Source organism: Talpa occidentalis, unplaced genomic scaffold (assembly GCF_014898055.3).
Source record: "Talpa occidentalis isolate TD23 unplaced genomic scaffold, MPIMG_talOcc4v2.1 talOcc4.9, whole genome shotgun sequence".
Taxonomy (NCBI): Eukaryota; Metazoa; Chordata; class Mammalia; order Eulipotyphla; family Talpidae; genus Talpa; species Talpa occidentalis.
In genome coordinates, this window is record NW_023605305.1 from 14,298,657 (window position 1) to 14,323,121 (window position 24,465).

Consider the following 24,465-nt stretch of genomic DNA (forward strand, 5'->3'; position numbering starts at 1 on the left):
TAACATGGAGAGTGATCCATATCCATGTTGAAGCTTAAGTCTCTTCTTGGTTTGTTTCCATATCATGTCTTTTTGTATCTAAGAATATTCATTTTCTTTTTATTTTTAGTGTTTATTAATTTGACATCATATCTTTGTAGTGGTTGAATTATGTCTGGTGTAGAGTCATAAAGAAAAAGTATTCACAGTTTACCTGGTGGAGAAGCATTTAACAAAATGGAGTTGAATTTAGAATGATAATTATTTTTAGGAACCACAAGAGCTGTAAGAGACATCTAGCCCGACTTCCCCTGGCCCTACCTGTTTATCAGATAAGTGAACCCTAGAAGATTAAATGACAAGTTCAGGTGTTCCTACTGGAGTGGCAGTGCCAGGACCAGGACCTGGACCCAAGTTTCTTGACTTCTGCTCTTTTACACCGTGCTGCTTCAAAAAAATTCATCTACCTATTTTATTTTTGTGCTTCATGTTTTTGTTTTTGTGAGTGTTGTTTGTTTTAAATGCAAATGCAAATGGTATAAGGATTGGTACCAGAACTAGATTTCATGCTTTCATGGCTAAAATCTATGGAAGAAGTACTTAAAGTCATTTTCCTTTCTGCAGAGCGGTGCTGTTGTGTTTTAAAATTCTTACTTTTATTGAGATGTCATTGACACACGTCATTGTAGTAGTTTTTAAGTGTACAACATAATAATTTGAAACATATATATTAGGAAAGAATAACCACAAAAAGTTCAGTTAGCATCTATCACTACAGTTTGATTATTTTTCTTGCGATGAGAACTTTTAAGTTCTACTCTCTTTATTGTTCCAATTTTAGTATATGTGTTACTGAAGCAAACACTAAGCTCTACTCTTACAACACAAATTCTTGCTCTTGCCAGAGACACATCTGAATAGAAGGGAGCTGTCTGCAGATACCCTTGAAAGCTTACAGGGTCTGCTTAGGGCTGACTTGGGAGTTAGTGTGGTCCATGCAGCTCAGAGCCACCCAGCATAGAATTTGTCGTTTAGGGTAATTCTGGGCAGGCGTCTTTGACTGCAGTGGACCTAAGAGTGTTGAACTTAAAATGTAAGGCCAGGAATGTAACCATCAACTTGCCCTGAGGAGAGGCCACCGTTCACTGTTTGGAAGGTCCTGGAGTGTAGGCATTGCCATGGTGATAAGTTCTGAGAAAGTTTGAAGTTATGGAAATGGGGAGGAAAGAAATGGACAACTGGGGAAAGTTGTCATGTGTCAAAATCTTATTCTTTTATTTTTCTCTAAGTAAATTTGGTTATTTTAGGCACACCAAATGTTATTACTTATAACTTAGTTTGTTCAAGCATTTCTGCTTATTTAGAGATTTGAGAGCCTGGGATAAAGGGAAAAACATCTCAGGATTTTTCCGGCAATCTCTAAGTAAGTGGTTGTGCTTCCTCAGAGGGGAGGGAGAACAAAAAGGAGGGCTGAGGAAGGACTTTTAGAAATTTTAACTCATTCGTTCACACAGAGGAGTGCCTAACTTCCACTCAGACGCAGGAACTACCTTAGAGTACCAGATCTAGGTCGTAGAGAAATATATTAGGTGCACATGGATCCATGGCAACATACTTTGTAAGTAGTGTTATGGAGTAGTTACAGTCTAGCCACAAGCATGTTAATTATGTTTTAGGTTGTGATCTGTTTGTGACTCTAACTTAGGCTGGTGGTGAGCAAAATGTCATTGCCCTTCATTCTACTTTCTCGCCCATATAAAACTTGTATTTATGTCTTATTATTTCGGATTTCTCTTAAAAAGGGGGACAAATGCAGCAAAAAAACTAAAAACAACCAACTTTCTCTTTTACCTGGATTTTGCTGGTGGCACAGATTACCCAAATGTGCTTTGACTTGAAGTTTAGTCTTTCAGACTTGTGAATTTAATCTTGTTTTCCAGATACCAGCACCTGAGATTGTTGGGTAGCCTCTGACTTATATAAGGCTCCTTACTGTGTTCTTGCTGTTTGGGCACAAAACAGGAGATAGCTCACAATACTTTCTATTTTTCATTTCCTCACATTTTAATATGTTTATAAAAACTATGTAGCTGTTGGAAAAAAGGATGATATTCTTAGATACTAATTTTTAATAATCTGTGACTCCAGTATGATTTGGTGTGAATAATCTGAAAAATAGCAACGTGAAAAGAGAATCCAAGAGGTCCCTGCTTTTTTTTCATTTTAGAGGAGCATTTTGAAGTAATAAAAAAATAAAATTGGGGGACTAATGCAGTTTACCAGAAGAATAGAGATACTGGTTCTAATTCCAACTCTCCATTTTCCTTTGCCTTGTAGGAAGCTTGCCTGGGGACTAGCCTGGATCATGGTTAGGAGTAGGTGGGGCTAGTTCCCATTTCAGAGGCAAGGAAGGGCAAGAAACTTGTTGGTTCCAAGTTGCAACAGAAAATGAGAAAGAAGACTCAGAGCATAGAGTCCAGGATTGTAGACACAAAGCAAGACTAAAATCCAAAGCTGAGACCTGACTGTCTGGAAGAAACAAGGTGTAGAACAGTCAGGGCAGGCAGGAGGGGAGCCCGGGAGCATTCCCTGGGCCTGCACACCCTGGCGGAGCAGGCTTTTTAATTTTAAGATCATTCCAGCCCTTCCCCAAGCACTTAAAACAGCCCTAAGTGGGGAATCAGTTTAAGTGCAAATGATTAACAAAGGATTCTCTAGAAAGGCAGAAACCCACCCATCTTGAAAGAAGATAATGGAAAAATCAAAGATTGACTGTTAAAGGGAAGTAGCAAAATAGATCATATAATAAGACCCCATTATAAAATATGAGTGGATGTAGTTTTCATGAACACAGAAAATTACTTGAAGTAATTTCCAAATATATATACCCAGCAGTCAGTTGTAGTTGATTATAGGGGACGTTTAATTTCTACACTGCTTACTTCTGTGTAGTTTGAATCTTTACACCTTCTTGTTGTGTCTGTAATAGAATATAAGCTCATTGAGGGCAGAGACCTCCTTTTTTGTTTTATCCATCACAGTGCACACTGCTTGGCAGAGAGTAGATGATACTCATTACTTGGTGAAGAAATAAATGATATCTTTGTGCAGAGAATATATTAGTGAGAGAAGGGGGGAAAATAAAGGTCAGTAATTTCATGACAGTATAGAGCAACTCAAAGGCTTTGAGGTTAGAAGACCTAAACATTACAGTAGACTGGGTCAAGGATCAGACCCCAATGTCAGACTATTTGTTGTTTTTGTGGTTATTGATTTTATTTTTGAAACATTAACTTTCCTTGGTATTTCCCAGGAAGTTTTCAAATTTAGTACTCTGTCAGTACTTTTTCCCCAGGCTGCGTAGGAGGTTCAAGAATTTCTGGAAGTTACAAGAGACAAAAATCTTCTAAGGAACTATTGTCAAAAAAGCCATTTCCTCTGGCAGTGGGTTGGTTGTGCTTGAGAGCCAGGGACTCTAGGTACAATCCACTCTCAGCCAAGGGCTTGAAAGTTTGCCTTGTCTAAGTCATCTTTTCCCGGTGGGTCTTGGCCCCTCTCCTCTCCCAATCCCAACCATTGTCTCTGTCTTTGTGGTGACTGGCGAGAGCTCACATCCCAGGTGTCTGCTCCTGCCTTCACTCTGAGGTTATGCCCCAGGTTAGAAAATATATTGACTGCTTGTATATCATCTCAGATGCTGGAGAGAGAAATGTACATTTGTTTGTTCCCTTTTGCATTGAATACATACTGCTGTACGTCAGGAATAGTTGACGAAGAAAATCTGACCTTGGGAGATAATGATTTGAGCTTTGGGGCTTTGCCCTGGCTGCTTTCCCTGCTGCTTGCATACCACAGTGCTGACAAACCACTGCTCTAAGTTGACTTACTTGGTCTTCCCTACTCCCCTCCCTATATACCCTCCATGAGCTATGGCCTCCAAAGCAGGCCTTTCCTCTTCTACAGGTGCATATAATAATTTATTTGTAATAGTATCATTTCTAGCTGAGAGGTAAAGTTATATGAAATTATGGAATAAAAACTGAATGCTTGATGAGATTAAATATGTTGGAGATAGCTACTGCTAAATTATTTGGAAATCATTAAAGAGAAGAAAATAATAGAGCCATGTGTCTGTCTAGTAAATTTAGTGTACTTGTTTCCTGTCTCTCTGGAAACATAGCTTTGATTTATGTTTGTTTAGCATCATTTCGAAGCAGATATACATTGTCATACTTGATTTATGCTCATTTTCTGCTATGCTCACAATATTTTAGGTACTTAAAGGTTTTGTTTAGTTAGCTCTGTTTATAGTAATTCATAATAAGCTTTATTTTAACCATTGCAGTGATTTAAACTCTTAACATTCTGGGGTTAATAGAAGCATGATAATTTTATACTTAAACAGGTGATTTGGAAACTGTGTAGCACTTAAGAAAGTTGGCATTGGGCCTCCCTGGTGGCACAAGGGATTGGGACGCAACCTATGACGCTGTCACCAGCCTCTGCAGAAGGAGTTTGATCCCCCAGCCGGCCAGGGAGCTACCCATATGGCGCAGCAGACCTCTCCTGACTCGCCCACTGCTCCCCTCAGCAGTGTATTTCAGTCAGTCTGCCTGTTCTGTTCCCCACTCTGTCTCTGGTGAATCCTCTTACCCCTCACCTCTGGCCTGTACCCCAGCTCTTGTATGCATAAATAAATAAATCTTTAAAAATATATATTTAAAAAAATAAAGAGAAAGTAGGCATTAATGAATTTAAAGACAGCGGTTTTCCTAATAGTCTGCATGTCCAGATGATCAAAGAAGATAATTGTCTATGTTTGGTGGATAAATTATGAAATAATACAAATTATTTTGGGGGAATCCACATTGGAAATACTAAGGACTGAGATTTCATTCTAACAAAACAGGGATTTCTTATTAGACAGTTAGAAAGTTTCCTTACTAGAATTCACAAGAAACTATAAACTTCATGTTAAATTCTGAGTCAGTACACACACTGGCACATTAGATTTCCAGCTAAGGGAATTAGGGGTGAATTCCCTGAAGAGGGAACTGTATTCTTTAAATGTTATTCACACTGTCATTTGGAAACTGGTTATTTGAATACTTTGACAGCCAAAATGGGTATATTTCAGTCTGTATTAATCTCTGGGGAATCTCTAACACCTTTTTTTCTAGTCAGCTGGGACTCTTCTGGGGTTAAAAAAGGTTTTGGTTTCCTTTTAATGGGAAGAATGACAACTCTTCTCTCATAAGATACATTTCATTTTTCTTGGTAGAGTGTTCTAGCAGATTGGAAACAGACGCTGAATAATGAACTGGGAAGGACCCCTCATTGCCTTCCTTTAGCATAGGCCTTCCTGAGCCACCTGCAGGATCAGGAAAGGCCCGGAGCATGCAGTGGGCAGGCCAGGGTTGGCATCATTCACATTCAGTGCTGCACCTGACACCCAGAAATTTATGAGCACACACCCTTCCAAAGGGGATAGCCAATTATTACCGCAGGGGATTGCAGGTCAAGATTTGCTAAATCCTCTGATATTTTGAAGAGATGCTGAAAATAGATACCATTATGTGAAATCTTCCAGTTAGAAAACATTTTTACATCTTGTTGGGGGTGGGTCAAACAAAACATGCTAAGGACTAGATTGTTCACCAGTTTGCAACCTCTGCACCTGCCACTTCCTGTTATTGTCTGTTTTGTTCCCTCCCACCCCTTTGGCCCTGCCAATCAAGACTTGACTCCTGTAGGAAGGTCTTTTTTATTAGGAATATCTGGTAAATCCAATGAGCTAATCTACCAGGTACTTATGGGGCCGTTTGGCTTTTTCCTCTCCTGCAATTCCCCTTATTCACAGAAAACACATCCCTGCTCATAGTACCTCCCTCGGGTCACGACCACCCTCTTAGTTTTTGAATCCCCACATCTGACAGTGAAGCTTTCAGACCACTTACAAAGAGAGGGCAGCCTTCTTGATGAGCAGGGCATTTTGGGACACTATATGGTTGCTCCTCGTACCATATAGTGCAGAGAGCTGCATAGGCCTTTCGTGCTCAGGACTGGGGATATTTCTATGGCGAGATAGAACCACTTTCCTATGGTGTTCTTGGAACAGAAAATATACCCAAATTCAGGATGTGGACAGTGGGTTGTTACATACTTCACAGACCAGCTGTTTGAATTGGGACCTGCCAAGCACCCTCTCTTGTAACATGTGGTACCATCATGTCTGACGTCAGGGCGATGCCTGCTTTCCTATGGTCAGTGTCTTAGCAAACAGATCTTCCAGAGGGAGCCAGAGCAGGGCAATCGTCTATATTTCCATACTCTCAATTTAGAAAAACTTCGTTTTGATAGGCATTGATGAATGAAAAATCATTGATGTGGATTTAGGAAGTGAGGCATTATCTACTTCAGAAAGTTAAGATCTTCTTTTTTGAGTGACCTAAAAAGTTTATAAAGTAAGAGTTGGGTTTTCCCTAAGGCTTTCGGATTATTCTGAAATTGGCCTGTGACATGGGCAAACCTTAGAGTAACAATGAATGCTGAAAAGCCTTGGAAAGCGGGTAAATAGCCTCCTTGTTAAAAATAACTTTTTTCCCAATTATAGAATAATAATTAAAATACTAAAAATAAGTTATACTTGGCTATGTCAAACCTTGAGATAACACTATTTTTTTTTTCAAATTATAACATTTTCTTTTTTTTTTTTACATTTTATTTTTTATATTCCCCATATAATTACAACCCCCTTATTTTGACCCCAAGCCCTCCTTTCCCCGCCCCCCACCCCGCATAGTCTCTGGTTCATAGTTGTTTGTTGATTTTGATATTTTCTTTCTTATAGTTATTCTTTTTCCTGGTCCCTTATTTAAGTTTTCTAGATTACTGCTATGAGTGAGAACATCCGGTATTTTTCTTTTTCTTTCTGGCTTATTTCTCTGAGCATGATCCCTTCCAGTGCCATCCATGTTGCTGCAAATTGCATGTGTTTATCTTTTTTGAAGGCTGAGTAATATTCCATGGTGTATATGTACCACATCTTCTTGATCCAGTCATCTATTTTTGGGCATTTGGGTTGTTTCCAAAGCTTAGCTATTGTAAATGGTGCTGCTATAAACATAGGGGTGCAGGTGCTCTTTGGAATTGATGTTTCTGTGTCCTTTGGGTAAATACCTAGGAGTGATAACCACTATTTTAATAGATATCTTCCCAGACTTTTTTTCTCTCATGTATATTTTCTTTACAAAATGGAACTTTTGGCTGAACCCCACTGACTCCCACCTCCACGTGTGCTAGCTGCGTGGGCAAGTTACTTAATCTTAATCTCTTGGCTCCTCATTTTCCTGAGCTGCCACTTGTGGATCCTGAAACAGATTCTGCACATTATGTATAATATTTTATAACTTGTCTTTTTCATAAGTTACATTTTCTCAGGTCATTGAATATTCATTCTCAGTGTTTTTAATGGTTTTATGTCAATCAGACACATGAATATACAGCTTATGTAGCCATTAAATATTATAATTATATTATTTTTTATTATAAGTAATGCTGCAATAAGCTTTTGCATAAACCCTTTATCTCCATTCCTCTAAATAAATGTCTGGAAGTGGGATGCTGTATTAACAGAAACATTTTAAAGACCTTTGATACAAATTATCAAATCTGACCACATTTCTTTAAAGATCTTGTTAAAACCACTAGTTGTTGGCAACTAGCTTTATTCTTGAAGGACTTCAAGAAGTCAGTTTTGTATTTTCCCCTAAATGACCAGCTGTATGAAAGTCTCTAGAATTCCTTTTCTGTCTCTCTCTGCACTCCTTAATGGAAGTGAGTTTGTTTGCCTTTTGTGTTTGACAGATGTGGGGCCAGAGACATAATGTACTTTGTAATATGGCTTCACCTAGCGTAATATGGCTTCACCTAGTCATCAGGTCACCGGGCTGTTGCTTATTTTTGGATTCTTGTGCCTGATAAGCAATTGTAGTAGCCACAGTGAGACCTGAGGCAGCTTCAGTTTGCTATTTCCAAAGCTGTAGTTTATGTAACATACTGGAGCAGCTTTAGGTCAGTGTTGGCCTCACTTAAGATGAGATACATTCACATTTTTATGTGAATGACCACGCTGCCTGTCCTGTCAGTGTGAATTACCTGGGAAGCAGGGAGCAGAGGGAGTTGGTGGAGAGGGTAAACAGTATTTCTTCTGGGGACAGAGCTTTGATTAATGAGCTCAGCTTTCTGCATAGACAGCTGTGTGGTCCCTAAACAAGTCTTGTCTTGTATGATTAATGTGTACCAGGGGATCTCCTAATGGAATTAGGTACTTACCAAGATGAAGCAGTTGCTGTTCATTCATTCTTTTCATGTGCACCTGCCTTCTTGATAAGCAAACCTCCATTTAACCCTGTCTCCTTCAGCCATTATTTAAACTAAAAATCTGATGCCTGCTGTGTTGTTTCCAGAGCCTCATATGTGACAACAGTGACCCTGTTCTACTCTAAGCACAGAGTGAGGTTTAGAGACATGGTCAGTATTGGAAGAAACTCTAGAAACAGAGTCCTAACTTCTAATTTTGTAGCACTTACGTCTTTTTGGAAGTAAGATACATGCACACAAAAGATTAAAAACCAGAACAAAAGGCAGCACAGGGCAGTGGTCTAGGGCCAGATGAAAAGCACAGTGGTTAGAGCTTTCAGCTTCTAGGAGTGGGAACTTTAGGCCCCAGTGATCAGTGCCTCATACTGGAGAGTTTGTTTAGTTTATGTCTTTGGGTTTGTTTTTTTTTTTTAACTCACTGGAGTACCAATTTATTGCAAAAGATACTGCAGGGTGCATATCAGTAACCAGATGAAGAGAGGTACAGGGCAAGGTCCCAAACAAAGGATCTTCGGTCCTCAGAAAGTTTGGGGTCCAGTTTTGCTTAGAATATGGATGCACTCTGGTTCATCAAGTTGGATGATATTTTAAACCCATCCTTTTGGGGTGTTTTATTTTTTAAAGATTTATTTTATTTATGCATACAACAACTGGGGTGTAGGCCAGAGGTATGGGGATGAGAGGATTCACCAGAGGCAGGGTGAGGAGCAGAACAGTGCTTGTGAGTTAGAGGGTGTACTGAATGAATGTCAGGGGTAGGGTTTCACAAGTTTAGGAATTGAGTGCTGGGTTTTTTGCCTTTTTATTTATTTATTTTTTTAAGTGAAGTGTCTGGGAAAGGTCCTTGACCTAATAGGTAGCATTTGTGTTGACCGGAATCCTGACTTTCTAACTGTGCACAGTGGACATTGTGGGGCTCACAGACTACAGCTTTGCCCTGTCTGTATCCTCGGTGGTGGCGCCATCCGGCAGCCTTGATAGGTGTGAAAACTAGTTTCCCAGGAGTCAGGCGAGCTGAAAGCGCATGTGTCCCTCCTTAGCCTTACCAGAGTTTGGTTACCTTCTCTTTGGCCCCAACTTTTTTTGGAATGAGATTGTAACTTTCTGGGGGGAAAATTCCTTTTATGCCTTAATCTTCTATTGTGTGGGAAGAAAGTAGAATTTAACTGTGATAAAAAATATATGAGCCTCATGGATGAAGTTTTTCCCTCTGTTTTAGTCTGTATTTATTGAAATCAGTTTTAAGCATGTAAACTATTACCTCTGCCTCATTTTCCTTCTGACCACTTGCTTCTAGTTTAGGTTGCAACTATTTTTAATAAATTCCATGAGTACATATGAAGATTTTGCCTTCACTTCTTAACACCATTAAATCAATACTTCTCGGTGCTCTACACCAATAAATTATGGATCCACATTTCACCTAGAAAGTATTGACCTTCAGCCCCAAAGGGCTGAGTATACCATGAGACAAGTAGTAACTATCTGCTTAATAAATGCCCCTGGCACTTGACTGTCTCAATTCAGTTCCATTTGTTAATGCACATAATTCTTTTAAAACTCATGTATGCATTTTTCTATTGCAAAAATTTGAGATATATCCTAGAAACAGGATTGTGTGGCACATGGATACTATTAAATATTATGCAGCAATTAAATTTATTATGAATGATTTCTGATGGCATTGGAAATTGCTTAAGATATGTAAAATGTTTATGTGGTATTCTTTCACCAATATTAAAAGTATTTACATGTGTGAAGAAAGAGAAAGAAAAAAAAATTCAGAAAAGTAGTATACCAGATGTGAATAGTGAATGGTTCTGTTTGGATGAGAGGATTATGAGTTATTTATATTTTTATACTTTATAGTTTTCTCTTTATGCAGTTTTTTATGCTAACTGGGTGGGTATCACTTTTGCGATAAGATAAAGCCAATAAGGATTTATAAATCTTTTTACCACCTGTCTCAGTAAAGATTTAAAATATAGTAAACATTCAAGGTTAAATTAGCTTTCTGTAGAGAGACAATGAAATATTTTCCTTTATAAATTTTAAAAATTAGTGAAAATTTACCATTCAGCACATAAAAGTTTTATGTCAATGCACAGTGTTCCTATGCATCAGTGTTTTTTAAACTGGGGAATGCCAGTATTAACTGGCATTAATTAACCAAACCTACTAAGGTTTGGTCAAACTATTTGGAAAACAATTAATTCTGAGTTTATCAAAATTAATGGTATGGTAGCAATTAGGAAAATCCTGAATCATTTTAGTTCTACATCTTATGAAGTTCTTTTATTCTTGAAACACCTTTTAAATTGAAGTATGATGTACATCCACAACAGTGCAAAAGTGCTAATTGTATAGCTTATACATCTTCACAGTGCATATACTCTTGTAACCATGTCATTCTATCTTGTATTGCACTATTTATCTTTGACGAAATTTTCTTAGTTCTACATAAAAACGTGTTGTTGTTTAGTGTTCTGCAATCTCCATAAGTTACACTCTAGATATTTTGCAATTTATACTCTCACAGCCTCATTAACTCTGGATTTTTACACTTTTCAATGAGCTCTAAAATTTTCAGAATATGGTTATTCTTAGTTCATGGTAGGAAAATTGACTTTTATAGATTAAAAATAAAGAAAAAGTAGTAACTGCAAAATTACTGACATCTAGCCTCCACTGAGTTCATTCTTCTTTCATTCCCAACTATGGCGCGTGCTTTGCCCCAGTTGGCTGGTTGTATGGAACTTGATTCCTGTGTCTCTGCATATGATACAACTTAGGTTGCTAATCTGAGGAAGCAGATCAGCAGCCAGTGGTAAGTGTGTCAGGCCTAGAAATCCTAGACCTAGCAGGGAGGAACTTTAGAGATCATTAGCCTCAGATGGGGAAACTGAGTCCCAGAAGGTCACATGTCTTGCAGAACTGAGTCTAGAGTTCTACTCTTAAACCCCTTAGCTAAGCCATGCTGTCTCTATTTTCATGTTAATATTCACCTTTTCTACTAAAAACAGTCTTCAGATTGTGAATTTGACTTCTTAAGAAAGATAAATTACCTAACACATCTTTTCAGCCAAACTTCTTAATGTCAGTAACCTACCGTATCAACCTGTTTTCTAAAACATCCCTTGGGTTACTTTGGGTGAATGAGGGATGGTGTGGGGATGGTATAAATGCCAGTCTGTAATTGTTTAGAACTGTTCTGGGAGTACGTTCAACTGGAATAACCCTGGCAATAGGGAAAGTGTGGCGTGGTGCTGACTTGTGACCCTTCCCTAGGGAATGAGCTGTGTCGGGAGACCCATTGCATCTGTAACACAAGGTCTCCAGTTTGTGCTCCCAGGCACTGGATGGGCAGCTGGCCACAGTGCCTGGGAGATGACCATTCTATGGCTTTTTTGTTCTTGAGATTTTGCTTCAGTAGATAGGTACATAAAGGTAGAGAGGTAAATAAAGCCGTCCTTTGGCTTTTATAAGGGAGACCAGGCAACATATATTAAGTGTTGATCACAGTGGTGGGACCTGGGAATTTCGTGCTTAAAACACATCCATAAGGACTTAGTCCATGGAGTCAGCAATTCCAAGGAAAGGTCACCATTTTGCACTCCAGAAATCTGGCTGCTTTTGGCATGTTGGATTAGTGAAATGCACAAGTCTTAGCAGAGTAAACTGACTTTTACCTGCCTATGGGTTTGTATCCTGATGGAAGGATATCTTTAAGTCTTACATGGCGGCATCCTTACTCTAACTTTCAGTGCCACTCTCCACAGTCCCTTCTACCTGACCTGTTTTCTCTCACTCAAGCCTTTCTCAAAGGCCAGACCAATGCCCTTGCCCCTAAATATCTCCAGCTGTTCTTGCCTTTGAGCTTTTGAGCATGTTTCTCCCCTCATTTGGAATGCCCCCTCTTCCCTTCTCTAAATTCTGCTCAATCTTTGAGGCCAATTCAATTACCGTCTCTCTTCAGAACTCATGTGGCATCCATGCCCACGCCATGGGTGAGACGGCCACAGCTCGGCTTGGCGAAGACAGGGCTCTGGAGCTAGACTGCCCGTGCGACCTCAGACTGGAACCTTGCCCGGCCTAGCTTTCTTCATCTGTAAAAATGGGAATGGTACTTGCACTTAACCTGTGGTCTTGCTTATTAAAAGAGCTCATACCATTAAAGCCTGTAGGACAGTACCTACCATATAAGTGTTCATTAACTGTTAGTTGTTACTGTCCCTTCTACCATGTATTTGATCGTGACCTCTCTTGTGTTGCTATATAATGGTTTTAAGTTTCTATTTTTTGGCCCCTGGTGAAGTGGTAAAGTCCTCTTATGAAGAAAGGGGCTTGATTTTACATTTTGTTGACTCTTTTCAGATCTATATGTCCATATAATAGATCCCCAATATATGAAACTATTACTATATTAAAGAAAATAGATGGACAGGGTAAGGAATTGAAAAGAGAGTCTTCATTTCACAGATGGGGTTTTATTATGATTTTTTCGCCATGTAATAAATTCTTTGGCAGAAGCACTCGAGAAGCACATTGCAGAGAGGAGTCCTGATGCTGGAGGAGCTGCTGGAGGGGTCCTCCGACATCCAGCTGGAAGTCCTGGGGGCCTCAGCTAGGGCCTCCAGTAAGCCTTTGGTGTCCTTTCTGTGATGAAGATGCTATGTTTCTCCTCTTAGGCTGGAGCAAGACATTAAAAAGTTAAAGGCTGACCTGCAAGCCAGCAGGCAAGTGGAACAAGAGCTCCGAAGTCAGATCAGCTCCCTCTCAAGCACCGAACGAGGGATCCGCTCAGAAATGGGCCAGCTCCGGCAGGAGAATGAGCTGCTGCAGAACAAGTACGTGCACCTTTTGGGCCTTTGGTTGTGAGCCAAGCAGCCTCGCTCTTTCTCTTATTTCCAGGGATTAGAATACAAGATTTATGATGACAAAGGGACCTAGCAGAGAGGTTTTTAAATAAAATGTTTGGATATTTAGTGCCACGTGTTCAGTATGTTATAAAATCTGTAAGACATTGCAATAAAGTAATTTATTAATATTGCTATTTTGTTTTCTCTCATTTAATAACTTCTCAGTTTAAAAATTGTTACTGAACTTTTGTGGTAATATAAGTAATGCTTTTATCATAATGTATATAAACGTATAGAAACATAGTAAAATAACTATATATAAAATTGACAAATTCTGCCACAATTTGAAATCTTGTTCCTTTGCATGAAAGTTTCCAGAGGATTAGATGTTATTTACTTTGATTTCCAGAAGTAAAAAATGACATTGATGTGAAGAAGCAGGAAAAAAATAGCTCTTCTGTATGAATTCTTTTATGCCTTCCACTAATCAATTCTGTAATTACTACTTGACTCAATGTGGGTCTGTCCTTTTTTTAATTTCTAAGCAATGTGTGTCTGGGGGTAATGATTACTATTACAGGCTCTGAACTTGTTGGGCTTTCCCCATTGCTAGAGGAGTCCTTCAACATTTTTAAGGAACATAAATCAAAAGCTAGAGCTTTATGAGCAAATCACCTCTCTACTGCTTCTGAGCACATATGTCATAGCTCTAGCCTTGATGTGTAAATATTTCACCTTTTAGAGAGGTATTGAGATAAACTCAGATTGGTAGGTAAAATTAGGGGTGGTAATGGCAGGCTGAAGTTTCTATCTGAAATAAAGCATCCGGTGACGCTGACTCTGAGCTCTATTTTGGGATACGTTGAGAAAACATCGCACAGCTGGAAAGGAAAGGCTGCAGCATAATTGTATTCAGACAAAGAAAGACCTTCCCCCTCCTACCCTTCACCTCAGTTTCAGTGGGCTGGTTCCATCAGTGGTTCTTCAGTTATACTGAAATTCAAGGTGCTTTGGGGCACTAGAATTAGTATTACAGATATCTTTCTCTCTTATAGAAAATTATTTTATCCTATTATCTAGATTACCTTCTGTTAATCAATCACCTTCATAGAGCAGAGGTTAGATATGATTCTTTACCTTATAAGGCAACTTGCTTATTGGTGTTTAGGAATTGTTACATAATATTGACAGTATGCTTTCCCTGAGCCCTCTTGGAGACTACATAAATGATTTGCTGTTCAAACCTCCTGTTCATTTGGCCTCAAAATGATAAACAGGAGCCATGTCTCTCCAGGGTTTATAGTGGGCATTTGTAACTGTAAAACTCTGTATGACGATCTTGTCCATATAGGTTACATAATGCTGTGCAAATGAAGCAAAAAGACAAGCAGAATATCAGCCAGTTGGAGAAAAAGCTAAAAGCTGAGCAGGAAGCCCGAAGTTTTGTAGAAAAGCAGTTAATGGAAGAGAAAAAAAGGAAGAAGTTAGAAGAAGCTACTGCTGCCCGGGCTGTTGCATTTGCTGCTGCGTCTAGGTATGTATGTCCATGTCACCGGAGTAGTTGATCCAAGGTTGGCTTTCCTTGTACCCAGATAGACAGGGGATGCCTTGGGCAGGATTGGAACTACAACAGTCTTACACGGATGGATTGATGTTAAGTACTGTTTTATTAGCTAGTTTAAACCCCATCTGTGCAAGCTTGCACTTCCTTATAACAGCTTCATCTCTCAGTGACCTCATCTATAAAGTGGGATGAGAGAATTGCTGTCTGGGAGGCAAAATGCTGCTCATAAAAATGGTTTTCAGTCACTTTCTGTAAGACTGATCATTACTGCATGCTTTGAGAGATTCGAATCTGGAATTATATCACTACTTTCTACTCAGTATGTGTGTTTGGAGGATGTTTTGTCTTAAAATGAAGTAAGGTAAAAATCTTGGTTCTATGAGCACAACCTGTTCATGTCTTTGTTGGATGTCAGCAAACTGTCAGATGAGCTAGAAAAGACAAATCACTATTAAGTATCATCGTATCTGTGGAGTGATGAAAAATGGGGACTACTTCCTGTACCTCTAAAAAGTATACAAGTACTGTATTCCGGAAACTGATAAGTAATGGCCATCTGCATTCCAGTAAAGCAAGAAGATAGTTAAGAACTTTTTTTCTTTCTTTATCACTTTTTCTTTTACTTAGTGAAGTCCATTTGCATGGTGGGGATCAGTTACAGGTTTACAGATAATAGAGTGAGGATAAACTATCATTTATTTCATTTTAAGTTTCTATCCTAATTTGTGTCTATGTGATGTCTCTCTACTGTAATTCTTCCTTGAGTTTTGCTTTTTTTGTATTTGGCATTTCAACAGCTTTTCGAGTCTGGCATTTGCAGAGTAATTGATGAACCAGCATTTCATCTCTTAGGAGGTAATAGAGAAGGAGCTTCTCTCTTGTGTGGGCCTGCCTACCTCCAGCCAGCTATATGCCACGAGTGCTGAGCTCAGTTGGCCCATCAGCATCTAAACAGACTCACAAAGCCCTTAACTAGCCTACCTAGGATGTGGGGTTTTTGGTTTGGTTTGTTCATTTATGTAAAGATTTGTAAGCGTTTCTGCAGTGCTGACGCTGACAGGACATTTTCCTGAACAGTTATGTAGTATTGCTTGTACTGTCCTTAATTCTCTGAGCATCTGCCCTTAAGAGAAAAGAAATCCACTGAGGAGTGCATGTCAGTATCTTAGTCATATTGTTCATTGTCTCTTATGCCTGAAAATTAGTAAATTGGTTTCAGCATCTACCACACACCCCCTTTGCTTCCAGTGAAGCGTATTTGTTTTGGTCTTACCCTTGGATGGTCCTTCTTTGCCATCAATTATGTACAGGCTATTTTTAGTCTTAAGTAAATCTCACTTTTTTTTTGGTAGGCAAAGGATACCTACTTTCTCCGTTGGACTGTTTGTGAAACTGAACAGTTAATCAGCTTTGGATTGGCCCATTGCCATCATCTGTTCTACGGTGTCCTAGTGTTGTGTCTCTTGTAGCCTCACTTTTCTTCTCTGGAAAATGGGATAATATGCCCTACCCCCTTAAAGAAGGTAGAATGGGTTAAGTTCCTTGTCTGCTGGAGGCTGCCTCATGTTAGACACCTAATTAATGATAATTATTTTAGCTCTTTGTTGAAATTATCAAAGAACAGAAAGAATGGGCAGTGATGATATTTCTTTTAAAGTTTTAGCTTTTAGCTCATCTGCTCAAAGCTAAAACCTGACCATTCCAAGATTTTGAGAGACATTATCAGTCTTGCAATATAAGTAAGCCTAGTCTTTTAAATCTCTTTATTTTCTTCTCTTCTGTTTCGAAAGGGGAGAGTGCACTGAAACTTTACGGAATCGAATCAGAGAGCTAGAAGCAGAGGGCAAGAAGCTTACCATGGACATGAAGGTGAAAGAAGACCAGATAAGAGAACTAGAACTAAAAGTTCAGGTAACTGGAGAACAAAAGACTTTCTTGTACTTGAATTCCCCTTCTACATTAGGGTTGTGCAGTACACTGCAGCGTGGATACAGGCCAAATCCCTTTGCATCTGAAAATCTCTATGTGGCAACATGATTTGAAGCACTGATCTTATCCACCTCATTTCAAGTTATATTTAATTTAGCTGGATTCTAACACAAGTCAGAAATGTTGATGGTCTCTTGACATGTTTTATACCAGAATTTAACTCTACCATAGATTCATTTCACTTTTTTAGGGTATAGATCAGATTAGTGTCCTTTGAACTTACACATCTCTTCTTGACCCTAACCCCGTGTTCATCACTAGGGAATTGAACCTTTTGCATCCTTCTGAGACTTGCAGATTGCAGTTCTGAGCAGTGTGGCTTGAGGAAAGCTGCCAGTGCTAAGGAACAGCCAGGTTTTAGACTGTTTATACTTAAGCCACATATTTGGCACTGGCTCCCCAAAGGAATATATAAAACTAATGTCATATATTGTAATGTTACAGTAGCTTGAGTCATGTGGAATTGGTAAGAAATTATTGGCAGGTTAGTAGAGACGAAGCCAGATGTATGTAGTGGGGGTGCATCAGGGTGGACAGGCAGCAGCGAGGAGTGGTCAGTAAAAAGCTTTGGGATAGCTCAATAACTAGAGATAAGAAAATAAACTTAAGTGCTAATCTAATACCACATCAAACAGAATTTTAGATGAAAAGTTGAATGCAGGAAAAAAAGCCTTTCTTAAAATTATGTGAAAATGTAGAATTTGATCTTGCAGTGGGAGGAATTTCTAGACAAAAACAATGGAAGAGGGCCTCCCTGGTGGCGCAGGGGGTTATGCACCACACTATGAAGCAATCCGCATCCTCTGCAGCACGAGTTCAATCCCTGGTCAGCCAGGGAGCAACCCACATGGCGCAGCAGACCTCTCCTGACTTGCCTTGCTGCTCCCCTCAGCAGCATATTTCAGTCAGTCTGCCTGTTCTGTTCCCCACTCTGTCTCTAGTGAATCCTCTCACCTTCCACATCTCTGGCCTGTACCCCAGCTCTTGTATACATAAATGAATAAATCGTTAAAAAAAAATTGAAATGAAGCAGAAGGAAGAGTAATACCTAATGGTATCACAAATTTATCTGTTAAAAAAATGGAAGATATCACAAAGGAGAAGGAAAATGAAAAATTTTAATTGGAAAGGATACAGATATTGCAACATATGCTATAAATTAGGAATTAAGTACTCTTTTTTTTTTAAGATATATTTATGAATACAAGAGCTGTAATTTTTATACTCTTAAGCAATAAGGTCTATACCTACAAAACACCAGGATTCTGTGTTTTATGGCCAAGTTGATACTGGGATCTAACTTGTGATTTCAGGTTTGTACACACTGATACCAAAACTATCTTGTAACATTGCTGCTTTAATGATATTGATAGGAACTTCGGAAGTATAAGGAAAATGAGAAGGACACTGAGGTGTTAATGTCAGCTCTCTCAGCCATGCAAGATAAAACGCAGCACCTGGAAAACAGCCTGAGCGCAGAGACAAGAATCAAGCTGGACCTGTTCTCTGCACTGGGGGACGCAAAGCGACAGCTCGAGATTGCCCAAGGTAGGAGAGCGGCAGGCTCCAGGTGCGGAGATGTGGCTGAGAATGCACAGAGACAAAAGAGCAGAGCTCCCTTAGAATTCAGAACTAGTCATTTGTTTTCTCATCAAATGATTTGATAAGTGTCCACCATTAACATCTAGGAACTATCACATTAATTCATGTTGTACACACACTGAGATAAGAACGTGTCAAGTGCAGGACAGAGAGAAGAGTATGCGTTTCTGTGCTCAAGGACCTCCAAATAGTTGAAGAAATAGAGACCCCAGAGGTACTGGTATAGCGGTATGGACGGGGTCTGTGGGAGCATAGGGAGGCAGGGACTACACAGGACTGGAAAGTTAGAAAGGTCCCTTTATCAAGAGTGCTGGTCTATGAGCTGGGTCTTGAATGATGAGAAAGGGTTAGCCCAGTGAAGAGCAGCATTGTGGGCATGAAGGACAGAAGAAACAGCTTGAGCTCTGCTTAACTGGAATGAAGGTTGCAAATGAGGAATGATGGGAGAGCAAGTTTTATTCCCTCAGCACATATTTCCTGAGGCCTACTATATGCCAGACACTGCGAATCCCTGTGGGGGGGCGGTGGCTAGTTTGACATGATTGGTAGTCATAGAAGATCCTTTGAATGAGTAACATTTGAGCAGAGACTGAAAGGGAAAGTGTGCACAGGCCACTTAAATCTCTGGAGAAAAAGCAGTTTGGGCAGAGGGAGTCTGTGTGGTGGCCAGCAGGCTGCAGCCTGAGTAATGGGGGGAGCCGGAGTCAGACGCAGCAGCAGCCATATTCTGCCAGACCTTTCCCCATGGGGAGAACTTTTGGAGTTTACTCTGCGTGACATGGTAGCTCTGGAAGGCTTCTGAGCAGAGATATAACAGCACCTAATGAAAAGAAATTTTTATTTTATTGAGGAAATTGAATAGCCACCAATGGACTACTGAAAACAGTTTCCAAAGAGTTGACTTAAGTAGAAGGAAAAGAACATTTCAGCAGGTACTTTCAGAGCATTCACACTTAGTCTATGCAAACATACTGGAAGCTACAGGAGAGACATAGATAAGCCACAGGGGAGACAAAGTAGGGATCCCCTAGGGCAGTGGTGCTCGAGTTTTTAGATCTTAAGGTCCCTTTTACACTCTTAATATTATCGAGTACCACATTTTCAGGTAGATTATATCTATAAATATATACCTATTAGAAATTAAAACACGTTTATTCATTTTAAAATAACATGATAATCATTGTTAACATAAATAATGCTTATTTTATGAAAAATAACTGTATTTTCCAAAACAAAAAATGTAGTGAGAGAAGTAGCATTATTTTACATTCTGCAAGTCTCAAATTTCTAGCTTATAGAAGACAGTTCAGCTCTTGTCTTTGTTTCTGCAATTCAGTCTGTTGTAATTTCACTTCCATTTATGAGGGAATGAGTGTAGAAAGCAGATAATGCCTTAGTATTATTATGAAGATAATTTGACCTTACTGGCTATACTGTGAGATTTGCTGCACCAGGGTAAGCCAAGCAGAAAGGCCTTCTGCCGGTACCTAGAGGGAGAGGACTTGAAAGGCCAGAGGAGAAACCAGGGATGGCTTCAGAAAGGAGGAAGCGTTGTGTGGGCTTTGAAGGATGAACGCTGAGAATGGCAGGGAAAGGACATTTTCACCTAAGGGAACAGTGTAAGTGAAGGAAAGAAAGTGTTGGAAATGTCCAGGTGAGCAGTCCAGTAGCCTCAAGCTGGGGGACATAGGAGAGTGGGGAGAGTAGGAGGCGCATGAATGAAGTCATACTGGAGAAGGTATCCTCTAGATTTTAGGAGAAGGGGGTGATGCATTGTGGCCATTATTTTGGAAGTCTCCGTCTAGTTGTGGTGCGAAGGGTGGATCTGAAAGGTGAGCGAGCTTGAGTGCCCGCAGAGGCCCGTTAGGACGCTTTCACCACCTTCTCTCTAAGAGATGATGAACATGGAGGAAGAGGGGAGTGGGGGGGGGGGGGGCCTGGAGGGCCTGGGAACTGAGGAAGTAGTGCAGAACAGATTGAAGAGAAGAGAAGAGGACATGAGTTTGCTTTAGCATGTTTTAGTTTGGAGTTGCTTCCCAGATCCCCGGTGAAACATCATCATATGTCAGTAGAAATTTGGGGTCTAAACCCCAGAGAGAAAGCCAAAGCCTCTGGGGGGTGAGAGTGGAATATAGAAGTTGTGAGAAGTTAGTAAAGCCGTGGGAGTGACTTGGGATGGCCCAGGTGGTGGAGCAAGAAGAGGGGGGCTCAGAATCAGGTGTGTTAATCTGTTCACTAAAGGAAGGCATTTATAAAGGTGGCCTGGGAGACCTTACGTGAAGGTGCGCTTCTGACCGTACATGCACTGGTCTTTTTGCCTGCCTGGCTCAGCTCCCTGAGAACTGGATTTGCAAACTTGGAAGAGGCTCTCCCCTGGAGGAAGCAGCATCTGCTCTCAGACTAGCCAAGGGAGCTTGGCTTTCCCTGCACCAACTGTGCTTCCTTGTCAGCCCAGGAATTTGTAAAGCAACACAGAAGCAAAGAGAACTGCCTTTTCCCAAACTCTGGGAATATTTGCATGCTACTGATGAAAGAAATCAAATTGAAATCTGCATGGAAGAAGATAGAGTAGCCCGTATGTCAGAAGCCATTAGGTATTGTATTCTTCTGAGGGAAGGAGGATTCTTAATGCTTAGGGGACGTGCAGGAAGTCAGAGGGCACCCGTCTCTCCTCATGCCCTGTGTGCTGCCTTCCCCGCTACTCCCCTCTGTCTAATAAGAACCCAACTTTGTAATTCAAATCAAACCTCTTGCATTTCTCCTTCCTACTCTCTGTCATTTGATTCATCCTGGTTCCATAACAACTTTCATCTCTACTATATCATTTTTAAAAATATGCACCCAGCCTCCCTTCAGGTCTCTTCCCATCCTCTGTAGGATTCAAAATTGGTATCACTCAAATGCACCTCTTTCTTGGTCGAACATTTAAATTTCTAAAGGGTTGCTCCTAGCGTTCTTCCCCTGGGAGACTGGGAAGCTTCAAAGCAACATGGAGATTACATGGACTTTGAAACAAAGTGGGTTTAAATCCTGCCCTACCTCCTGATAGCCGAGTGGCTTCTGGGCAAGTGCAGGGTTGCCGCGCTTCCGCTTTCTCTTGGGGGGCTAGGGCTAGAGCAGTGGCAGAAAGCTTGACACACGCTCTGTCCTCAAGGAACTCCTGGTCCAGTGGAGAGGTGATGGCCACAAATCATCACCCCAAGTGAATAGTTAGAAGAGACAGAGGAATGAGGTCGTAGGAGGCAGAGATCTGAATCCTGCACTGCCTGTCATTCAGCCTCTCTGTGAGTCAGCGTCCTCATCTGTAAAATGGAGGCGGATGAGAATAACTCCCACCTCATCAGGTTCTTGTGAGAAATAAACAAGGTAGTGATACTTACTAACTAGCTACTATAATTATTATTACAAAGACTAACATGACACAAAAGTTTAGTTGGAAAGTATGTTTTAAAGGAAAGTATGTTGATTGAGCATCTAGGATTTGTGAGGGCCAGGGAAGGCCTCGTGAGGAGGTAGCAGAAGAGTTCTCAGGCCTTAACAATGCAGAGAGGGCATGAGGAGCACAGAAAGGAAGCAGCCGTGGGGCAGGCAGGAGCTGCTGGGTGGATCAAGTATCTAAGCCTAGTGAGAGAGAGGGTGTGCTTGTGCTGAGGAGGGGATGTTGTTTGAAAGCCCAACCAAGTGCAGATAGAGGGGCCCTGTGCCAGGAGGCGGGGCGAGCCACCTGCATCACACGAGCACCCCAGCACAGCAGCCACAGAGCCCCATTTATTTTGCATAAGACAACCTAGGGGCAGAGTATATTTCCATGACTGATTCTGAGGCCTCGGTTGTTCTTTATTTCTTGCTTTGACACCTCCCAGCAGACTGTTCCAGCTCAAGAAGTGGCGCTATGGTTTAAATCCAGCACCCTCGTAGGCTGCTGCAGGATTGCCATGCTGGAGACAGGGCTCCTGGGAATCAATGTCTTTGCTGCGTCATAACCACATAACCCAAATCCCTTTGTTCTGGTAAACCGTGGCCCACTACCTGGCCTTGTACTGCCTCTGGGCTAAGAACCATGTCCATGTTTTTCATGGTTTCAAAAAAAAGATTAAAAACAGTGTGTGGCACACAATGCCTAAAATATTTACTATTTGGGCCTTTACAGGAAAAGTTTGCTGCCCTTACAAACCATCAAAGCTGGAGTTGTTTACCCTGAAGCCAGTCCACTTGGCTTGACCCAGGAGGGCTTTGTGTTGGGTGCCCCCTTCTCACTAATGGTGGGTCTTTGATCTTCCAGGACAAATTCTTCAGAAAGACCAGGAAATCAAGGACCTAAAACAGAAGATAGCGGAAGTCATGGCCGTCATGCCCAGCATAACGTACAGTGCCGCCACCAGCCCCCTAAGCCCCGTGTCCCCCCACTACTCGTCCAAATTTGTGGAGACCAGCCCCTCTGGACTTGATCCCAATGCCTCTGTTTACCAGCCCCTGAAGAAATGAAGACCAGCAGCGTGTTCTGCCCAACCTTTTGGTTACCAGAAGGCATCGCAAAGGAGCATTTCTGGCAGTCAAGATAAAAGAAGTTTATATTGTTTCGTGAGACGGTGTATGTTGTCATTTTTAAAAAGGGGGGAAGGTAACATCCAAATCTGACCAGAACTGCCCATCAGTTTTTCTTGTAAATTTTTAGAAGACCTCACGGAACTTTGCGGTTCTTTTTTTTTTAGGCCAATACATTAAAACCATTCTTGGATTTCTAGTAGCCAGTTTTGCCTTTTATGCATTCTTAGTTTCCTCTTGAAGAAGAAGAAAGCAGATCTTGCTCCTCAACCCTTTTATTTTTGTTGCGTTTTTTCCTTAAATAAGCAAGCAAAACTTGCACATTGGATTCACACGGGATGCTGATGAAAACCTTTAGTTTTTAAGGTGAATGGGCTAGATAACCTAATGCGGCTTTGACTTCAATAGCTGCACTAAAAATGATTATTGATATTATAGGAAACAAAAATTGATTTCCCCTTCAAGGGCCAAATATATTCAAGGAGTGTCATTTAAGCTGAGGGGAGAGATATCAGGTGATGAGCCTAGTTGTGAGAACATTTGAGATGCTCGTATTCCCATTGGTGTGTTCAGTCCTGGGAGCTGCTAGCGGCAGTCTGTTTCACAGTGCCTTGGGAAGAGACATTTCAAGAGGAAACTTGACAATTTTAAACTATTTTCCCCCTTGACTGTCATCTTTCTTCTGTCTGTATCAAGCTCACTGTGGATCCTGCTGTAAAACTGGTGGGTGGCTGGGCTGTTGGTGACCCCACAGCTACACCTTCTGCTTCCTCCCATAGAAACACCACAGTGTTCTGGACTTGACTCGGGGGGAGCTGCTGGGAAGAGTTGCTGGGCGGTGTTTGTGTACAAGAGACTGTTACAATGGCTAATAAAAGCTGCAGTTCTAGGTTTTGCTTTTTTTTTTTTTTTAATCCATTTTCATTTAACTGTGCTTTCCACTCTTCATCATCTTGTGTTTGACTATTTAAAAGAAACTTGACTATTCCTCAGCTCTTGTGCCAAGGAGAGTTTTTTTTTTTAAGAGTTTAAGCTCAAAACTCTGCACAAAGATTTTAGTTCCAAGTGTATATTATACATTGGTAGAAAAGTGTTTGCACTGGCAACTTTTGGAAGTGTTTAAGAATTGGGGTGGGGGTGGGGGGAGGGGCTGGGAGAGGGAGGGACAAAGCAAAATTGTATTTGGAAACTAGGAAAATGAAGAAACCAAATAGACTGGTTTTGCTTCCTTGCCATGGATGCTGGAAGGACACAGTTCTTCTAAAATTTCCTGTTAATTGGCATGTATGTCTCATTTAAAGCAAATTAAGTAGGACAAGCAAGTCAGTAAAATAGAAGTATTAAAAAGAATCATCCTTTTAATCACAGATCTTATGTTGGGATAAAAAAAACTTCTAGCTTTAGCCAGGCGTGCATGTTGCTGCCATTTTGCATTTTTGAATCATCTTGTGTAATTGTCACCATGAAAGTGTTACTCAGAATTGTCACAGATTTTTTCATCTTTGTGCAAAAACATGGAATATTGTCACTGACTTTGTGTTAAGG

General features: G+C 40.6%; 1 protein-coding gene across 1 annotated transcript in view; it reads left to right on the forward strand.

Annotated features, from left to right (window-relative positions):
* The window catches only part of MACO1 (macoilin 1), a 49,135-nt gene extending 25,326 nt beyond the window's left edge, over positions 1-23,809 (forward strand). The window contains exons 7-11 of the mRNA XM_037501242.1: positions 13,050-13,208; positions 14,572-14,754; positions 16,575-16,695; positions 18,147-18,321; positions 22,658-23,809. Of these exons, the coding sequence (XP_037357139.1) occupies positions 13,050-13,208; positions 14,572-14,754; positions 16,575-16,695; positions 18,147-18,321; positions 22,658-22,860 (841 nt within the window). The 3' untranslated portion in view covers positions 22,861-23,809. The remainder of the gene's footprint in view (positions 1-13,049; positions 13,209-14,571; positions 14,755-16,574; positions 16,696-18,146; positions 18,322-22,657) is intronic.
* Positions 23,810-24,465: the final 656 nt, after the last annotated feature.